At 40.4% G+C, this 8,372-nt stretch overlaps 1 protein-coding gene across 2 annotated transcripts in view; it reads left to right on the top strand.

Moving 5' to 3' along the window:
- BLZF1 (basic leucine zipper nuclear factor 1) overlaps positions 1-8,315 on the top strand; it is a 15,185-nt gene extending 6,870 nt beyond the window's left edge. Inside the window, exons 1-7 of one of the 2 annotated variants that reach the window (XM_009289691.2) lie at positions 41-84; positions 1,735-1,791; positions 2,931-3,370; positions 4,044-4,243; positions 5,920-6,048; positions 6,636-6,855; positions 7,764-8,315. In XM_009289691.2, the coding sequence (XP_009287966.1) occupies positions 1,773-1,791; positions 2,931-3,370; positions 4,044-4,243; positions 5,920-6,048; positions 6,636-6,855; positions 7,764-7,949 (1,194 nt within the window). In that variant the 5' untranslated portion in view covers positions 41-84; positions 1,735-1,772 and the 3' untranslated portion in view covers positions 7,950-8,315. Of the gene's footprint in view, positions 1-40; positions 85-1,729; positions 1,792-2,930; positions 3,371-4,043; positions 4,244-5,919; positions 6,049-6,635; positions 6,856-7,763 lie in introns of those variants that run through there. The other variant, XM_019474728.1, reaches the window with a different exon arrangement.
- The last annotated feature ends 57 nt before the right edge of the window (positions 8,316-8,372 follow it).

Raw genomic sequence — 8,372 nt, 5'->3', positions numbered from 1 at the left:
GATACTGCCGTGGGGTGAGAAATCTCTTTTCCAGAGCGGTGGGTAACGTCCAGCTTTCGCTTACCGGCAAGCTGCGTGGTTGAGGTGAGAGCGGGCACCTCCTCGCCCCTGGTCGCCGAGGCGCGGCGGGGGCTGGGTGACCGGGGCTGGATCGATGGTGGTTTTCCGAGGCCCTCGTGGATCGTGACTCAGCCGTGTTAACACAGGATTTCCTTGCGTTGTTTGTCAGGTGTGGGGTTCTACAGGGCACGACGTTAGCTGAGAGGTGCAGTGGTTAACGATTCAGCCAGTGAAGGAGTTTTGCCTATGGGGTGTAATACAAGGTGGGTGGTGGTGGTGGTTTTTGCCTATGGGGTGTAATACAAGGTGGGGGGTGGGGGTGCAGAGGCTTACATTGAGACTTTGAAAGTAACAGGACAGAAAGAACAGTATTATAACATGAACAGTGAAGAGGCAGGATCATCAGCAGGTGGTCTCAGATGAAGCGGATAAGACCAAATGCTCATAATAATTTTTTTATTGAGTATTCTTGCCTCTATCTGAGCAGCTACATTTTCATCCTCCTCGTTCTCCTCAAATGAGTAGAGATCCTCAGTCAAAAATGAACGAACAGTAGTGGTGATTAGCGCATCATGGTCTTAAATGAGCAAAAACATAACTCCGGCTGTAGAAGCAACAGATAGCAAGATGTTCCTGTATCTGTATTTGAGAAAACTCAAGGAGGCAAAGTAATTTCTCTTGTCTTGTAGTCATCACAAAATATAAACCTACCTCTCACAAAACAAATCATGAGTCTCGAAAGCTAGCAGTAGTGCATTCACTGCTACCGTTATCTTTTCAGGGCAGAGAGCTGTAGCAGTGGAAGTCAAAAAAGTTGTAGTTAAGCCTTTTCAGTAAGTGGTATAATGAAAGGAAGCAAGGGCTTTGGGAAATCTCCCTTGAATAACAGGGAGAACTAAAGCAAAAAAAAACCCCAGCAAGATATAGTAATCTCAAACTAACGTAGTTGGTGGCCGACCCTAGAAAAGGGAGGTGAGTGGCCTGGGGAGTTGGGAGCAGATGGACCTGTGGGTAGAGGAGGCAACGGGCAACAGAGTTCATGGATAAGGGAGAAAATGGCCAGGATGGCAGTTTGGGCCAAACTGCGGGTAAAGTTTTAATGTTGGCTTAAACTAAGCATGTGCAGCCACTCAGGGCACTGACTCCTGCTTTGGCTGGGAATTGGCTCTGTTAAAAAAAGTTGTAAAAAAATTGCCATCATTCCCTCCTCACCTCTTGGTCTGCTTTAAGCACAGTGTGGGATTTCCCTTTCTTGTGGTTCTGTGATGATCTTAGGTTATCTGTGCATGGTCATGCAGCTGTACTCTGGGAGTGTTACAGAGTTTTAAAGGGTAAGATGGAGGCTCACTGGAAACAGGAGGGAGACCGGAAAGAGAAATTTGAGGAATGGAAACTGGAACTGGATGAGCAAGAGACAGGAGTTGAAGTCTAGCTCTTAGTGAAAAAAGAAACAAGAGCCAGAAGTCTCGTAGGCCTTCTCCTTTTAACTCTTTGGGTCCTGGTGTGGTTTTTATCATTTGGTTTTTTTTTTCCTTTGTTTTGGTGTGGGTTTTTTCACTGTGCTACTGAACTGGAGTTTAGAGGTTGTACTAGAAAATAGGGTAATCCAAGATTAACTGTCACTGTTACCTTGCTAAAGACTTTTTTTTTTCCCCCTCCTCATTTCCTCCTCAGTCTTATGTAGTTAGGAAGAGCTGACTGCTAAAGAGAAAATGACATCTCTAGAAAAAGGTAGGTGATTCACACGATACCTAAGCAGATTGGATTAAAAGTGCTTTAACTTGAATTCTAAAGACTGGAGTTACACCATATGCCAGGCTCCATTCATTTAAACTTACACTTTTTATGTAGCTATTAGGAAGTAGTTATGTGACTTCATTATTGCAGCGAAAACCAGAGCTGCCTGGATGGAACAGTTAACTGAATGTAGTTTTTCAATACAAAGCTGGATTAGAAAACAAGTTTGTCACTGGTACTGTCATCTGTCTATACACTTGTCTGTCAGTCCTCCTCCAGTATTTAGAACCTGTTGGTACTGATTCAGCCAACTTGAAAGCAGGGCAATATAATGGTGCTACTACAGCGTTTTTGAAATTCATTATTTGGATAGAGGATGCAGACTCATGTTAACTGCCCGCAGTGTGAGGGGAAAAAAGCAGTATGTGTAGCTATGTTCTAAGAAACTTTCTTGCCTTCGCCCATTGTGAGGAAACTACTACAATAATATTTCATTCAGCTGAAAACTTAGTGAACTTAAATAAAATGAATACATTATCATGCATACTGAGGAATTCAGAGCAGAATGCAGCATTGCTGGGAATACTGGGGTCTGTTGGTTAGAAATGAAGCCGAACTGGCTTGTTGGCTTTTCTTAAACCTTCACTTGGACAACTAAAACACATGGTAGATATTAGTTAAAAGTCTGCTAAACTTCTTAAGGTGTTAGGAGCTATGTAGCAAATAGCAGCTTTTCATTTAATTCTTGCTTTTAAAATGAGACTGCTCCGATTCTGTCAGCTCCCAAAACCTGATTTTGCTTTCAACCTATGAGTAATACTGTCAAGAATTTTTTCCTTACTAGCTCTTCTTCATGTCTGCATCTCATCTTGTATGGCAGCAGGAAATTAAGATTAATACAATTCAAATCAATGTCTGTGTCTTGTACTACTGGTATTAATGAGCAACACACATTTGAGTAAGGACTTTGCAGCAGCAATTACAAAGCACAAGTTAGAAAAGGACTATTTTACACGTGCAGTGTACAATTAAAATTGGTGACTTTGAAGTACAGACATTAAGTGAAGAGTTACAATGAGACTATAGCAAAGTGAAAGGTGGTAAACTTTCCCTCTGCTATTTCTAAATTTTAGTTGATGATGCCTCGTCACCCATCCGAGGACCTGGAGATGGCATGGAAACAGAGCAGACAGCTGAATCGGTGGAAGTAATCACTGGAGCCAACACTACGAACCATCACATCCACCACAGCCCACCTAAAAAGACAGTCTCCTCCTTGAGTCCTGGAGTTCTGCAGCTAGGGAAAGTACATGCTGATAAATCAGTGGAGATTGAAGCTATTCGTATATTAGTCCCCAAAGCAGCTATCACCCATGTTGTTCCAACTAGAAATGCTAAGGTAGCTAAATCAGTGGGACATAAAGGAGACACGTTCCATCAGTCAGATGGAGCTGCAGATCCCAAGAAAGAACAGCTAGAGCTGAAAAATGCAATTGAAAAGCTAAAGAATTCAGAAAAGCGGTTGTTACAGGATAAAGAAGGTCTCTCTAATCAGCTGCGTATACAGACAGAGGTAAGAAATGAAAGGTACTTTCTCTCAAACAGCTGGGCTGCTTTGGTTTATATAAGCAGTTTGTGAATGTGACAAAAGAACTGCTGTGACACTCTAGCCTTGAAACAGATAGTTTCCCTTTTGAACTTACCAGCTAAGACACAGAGTAGAAGTACATCTAAGTAATCCAGTGCTGCTTCTCTGACAACAGATGAAAGTATCAAAGGCTTGAAGCTGGGAGAAACACATGAGGGCTGCAAGGAAATGGATCTTTCACAAGGAAAGATTTTGTTCCTCAACCGCTAAGTGAAAAATTTTATGCCATAGAAGGGGTGACTATAATTTTCTACATAATACAATCTGTGGATATCTTGTCTAATCCTTTGTTATCTTACTGATTCAGGACTTGAATGCTACTGAAACTTTCTTTGTTTCTTGTAGCAGGCTTTCATTCATCCTCTTTGGTCTCCGTTAGAATTTAAACAAGAATGTGTTAAACGTGCATTAGTCTCGAATGTTTATGCTCACTGGAGTGGATTGTGAGGCTTAATATACTCTGCATTGGACTTGTCCCAGTCTGGAAAGAGAAAGGCAATTTATTGTTAGATATTTGCAATAACTTGCACTGCATTCTGGAAGTAGGAGGTGTTTCATTCTATGCTGGTAGTTACAAGACAGTCTGGTCTAATTCTAGGTGAATCGGGAGCTGAAGAAATTACTTGTTGCTTCTGTTGGGGATGATCTGGAGTATCACTTTGAACGGATGGCTCGTGAGAAAAATCAGCTAATCCTAGAAAATGAAGTCCTGGGCCGGAATATGTCTCAGTTGTCTGAACAATTAGAGCGCATGTCTATACAATGTGATGTGTGGCGAAGCAAATTCCTAGCGAGCAGGTATTCCCTCTTACAGAACTGTTACAACAGCATTCTCCTTGAGTCTTTTATTACATACGCCCATTGCAATGCCTGGGAATGTGCCTAAATATGCCGAGGACAGCCACAACAGCTATACTAACACCTACTATGAGGTTTGAGTATACAGAAAAGGTACAAAGTAAGCTCCTTGTAAAACTGAATAGTTATGTTTTTCAAAGGTAATACAGTGGATCCTAAACCTCTTAAAATCTTAACTACAGTTCTTGTCAACATAGCAAGAGAAGTTCTTAGTTCTGCACACTTCCTAGACTGTGTGCAGTTTAGGGTTTAACAATGTCTTCCGGGACACAGCTGTCTTGACTCATCTTAAAGGTAATTACCTTCATTTTCATCCCCACCCCCCAAGTAGGATACAATCATCAATGTGTGAAGAAGTTGATTTGGTTAAGAACTCTGCTTACAGTGATTCAGGGATCTACTGGGAGGAGCAGCTCAGTATGGAAGAAAGAGTAGGGGCACCTTTTCATTAAACACTGATTGTGTTACTGCTCAGAACCCTATTGTTTCTTGTATAACCATAAAAATAATGGGTAGCAAAAGTCAGGAGCAAGTCTTAAGCTGGTCTGAATGTCAGAATCTCATTTGACAATGGATTAGACTTTTAACTTGCTAAGTGTAGTTGTCTTACCAGATATGTGAATAGTGTTCTAGGATTTTTAATCTTTTATTGTACTTGGGCATAACTAACTAAACTTTAATTATGATGCTTAATGCATATTACAAAAAGGTCTTACTGCTTGAAGGAAATGGTAATAGAATACAATGTCCTCCCTTTAATTTGCTTGTCTTATAAGTATTTACATTCACTCAATATGCTGAAACTTCTTAGTAGTCCCAGCTAGGCAAGTGTTACTATCCTAATTTAACTTGTTTCTTTAGCATTAATAGGAGTTCTGAGATCAGGGGTGCAAGTCCCTTCTAGAAATGACAGTGTGGTGATGTGCTTAGAGTAACACCCTTCGATATTGTAATGTTCTGGTTTGTTGAGATCTCAGATTTCTAACTGGTTGTTGTTTAAATGTCATCCTGGTTTTTTGCATTTGCAGTATCGCAGGCATTTGAAACACCTGCCTGAGGGGTCCATGCCAAGTCTCATGGCATAGCAAAATATGACAACAGTTGTCTCATTTGTAGCTCTTAAATGCTCATATCTGGCACATATAACATCTAGTTATTGCCCCTGAGAAAGGCAAAGAGGTGAATGAATGCAGTCTGTAGCCGTAGCTGTCATCTTTAGAGATGAGTATGAAAAGACATAATTACAGCACACTTGTGAGAACCGTGTTAGTAAAACAAAATGAGTTTAGCTTTGTCTGTCAGGATGCTTGTCCAGCATGTTCATGTACTCAAGGTGTTTTAAAATGTCTGTTTACTAGATTTGTATTAAGTGACATAAGATTGTTTAAACTCAGCAAGTCAAAACATAATCTTGCACTCATGTTGACTGTAGTTGAACAGAAATTCCTCTTAATACATGTCCTTTGTAATAAGGTTGATATAGGCCCTGCATGGGGGAGGGGGGTAAGAACAGCAGCTTAATACTTAGTTTGAGCTGACAAATTATGGTCTGTGGTAGAATAAAGGTGACTTTCAAACTGCTCACTTATACTGCTGATTGGAGATTTCTTTTGCAGGGTTATGGCTGATGAGCTAACCAATACCAGAGCAATTCTTCAGCGTCAAACCAGGGATGCGCAAAGTGCAATCCAGGACTTGCTGAATGAACGTGATCAGTTCCGTCAAGAGATGATTGATACACAGAAGTATGACTTTTCTAATCCAGACTAACTCTGTGCAAACTTTCATTTCTGTCAGTATATTCTAGGCCAGAGAAGAATCAAATAACTTTCCCCTATTCCAGTGGTATTCAACAAAAATCAATTATGCTGACGGATAGTACGGTCACTTTTCAGTCTCGGAGCTGAAAAAGCCAAAGTAGCATTAATTCTTTCTTCATCGTTCCCTGGAGGTGTTAGGGGTCATATACTGTGGAACTGACATCCCTCATATCCTCAGACTTTCTCTATTCAATCACTTACTGTCTTGACTTCAAGTTTCCTCTGTCTCCTTCCAAAACATACAGCTTCTTCTACCCGCATTGGCTTTTTAGTGCTTATCCTGCCAGATGTGAAATGAGTTTAACGAGTATTAAAATACTGTGTTGGTGAGGCCTTGCCTGGGAGAATAGCCTGTTTGCCTCCTTGCTTTTAAACACTTAAACTTCCTTTTTTGGTTAACATTTGGCTTGTGCAATAAGTCTTCGGAAGAGACGATTCCTCTGAAGTACGCTGTGTGCTGATAGTGGTTTTTGTACTCTATACTATTAGTGCTGTTTTTCCTTTCTGCACAGGCTGCTGGAGGAGCTGATGGTTTCCCTTCAATGGGGGAGACAACAGACATACTATCCTAGTGCCCAACCTTACACTACAACAGAGCTAGCAGCTGTGAATTGTAAGCTAGCCAAAGCTGTAAGCTCGCATCTTCTTGGAAATGTTGGCACTAACAGTCCAAAAAAGACTTCAACAGCTGTGGAGTTTTGCAATACCCCTGCTGAGAAAATGGCTGAAATGGTAAGAACCCTTCATACATCTCAGTCTGTCAGCACAGAGTCTTCTTTCCAGAAAGAAATGCCTTGCCTTGTGTTAACTACTTAATATCTTGCCTTTTTTTAAAAACTATATGCAGGGGAAACATGCTGAATAGAGCTGTCTGTTTCCCTCATTAACAAAGGGACACCACACCACCACCCCCCCCCAAAGAAAAAAAAACCACACAAAACAAACAAACAAATAAAACCCAAAACAAAACTGGAATAATAAGCAGAACAACATAAATAATATGATGATACATACTGTTTGCTTCTGTCCCTAGCACCACAAATAACTGGGTCAAAATTTGTTTAGAGTTAGTGTGTCAGGAGGAAGCCAACTGAAAATACTTGAGTTGAAAAACTGAGTGGGAGAAGAAACCTAGTTCAGGTAGGAATAAGTTGTAACACTTAGCAGTAGTTTCTGTTGCCCTAAAAATCAGTTCTGTTGAAAGTGGGTGGAAACACAGGGAGAAGCTATATGATTATTTTTCAAAATAAGGTTCCACTGCAGGAAGCTTGATGTTTAAATACCAAACTAGACTAACAGTTTAGTCTGGAAGCAATTGAGTAGTAGTTGAGCAGCAGGAGGCTCACAAGTGCCTAGTGATTTGTGGTGTTCTTGCCTGATTTTGCTCAACTCTGCTAAAAAGATGAGAATTTTTTTTATTCTCAATAAAATCATACCTTGGATTTCTGATGGATGTTACTAATTTATAAACAGTACTTAGTGTCTTTATATTGAGGGTCTGATAGATGGATAGGTAGTTTTCAACTTGGAAAAAAACTGAAGAATTACTTTTGAGCAGAAATCCTTCTTGGCTGTTAGAGAAGGATAAAACCCATTAAACTTAATAGATATATTTTCAGTCTCAATTTTTCCATCCTTAGGTGCTACGTGTACTGGATCCAGCTGCACGTACAGAAACAACAACAGAAGTTTCTTTTTCTGAGACTTCTCCATCCTCCTTCCTTTCCACAAAGAAGAATATCGGAAGGTTTCACCCCTATACAAGATACGAAGATGTAACTTTCAATTGTTGCAATCACTGTCAAGGAGAGCTGATCGCCCTTTAAGAACACAGCCAATGCAACTGCACATGCACTCTATCTGAAGAGTTACACTATTTGACGTTCAGCAGGCTTCACTTTTTCCTATTTCTTTCCGTAATGGGTGGGTTTAACATTGGAAATTACGCAGTTTCTGCTTCTCTACCTCTTGAAGCTAGTGACTGACAGGATTTCCTTAGCCTCTGGGATACTTGTACTACTTTTCAGTCTGGAAAGCTACTTATTTTCTTCTACAAAGGCAAGACCAAAAACGTTGTGCTGGTCCAATTTGTAGAGCATAGAGATGCCCTTGACAATTTAAGGTTCACGGTCTTACCAGCAAATCTCAATGAATTTCTCTTTAGGGGGAGACGAAAGCATAACTATACCAAAGTAAATGAAGTGCTCATATGTTATGTTTAAAAAAAAAAAAAAAAAAGCAAAGAAAAT

The sequence above is a fragment of the Aptenodytes forsteri genome, unplaced genomic scaffold, assembly GCF_000699145.1.
Source record: "Aptenodytes forsteri isolate BGI_AS27 unplaced genomic scaffold, ASM69914v1 Scaffold61, whole genome shotgun sequence".
Taxonomy (NCBI): Eukaryota; Metazoa; Chordata; class Aves; order Sphenisciformes; family Spheniscidae; genus Aptenodytes; species Aptenodytes forsteri.
Note: the sequence above shows the minus strand (reverse complement) of the source record. Positions and strands in the feature narration are given on the sequence as shown.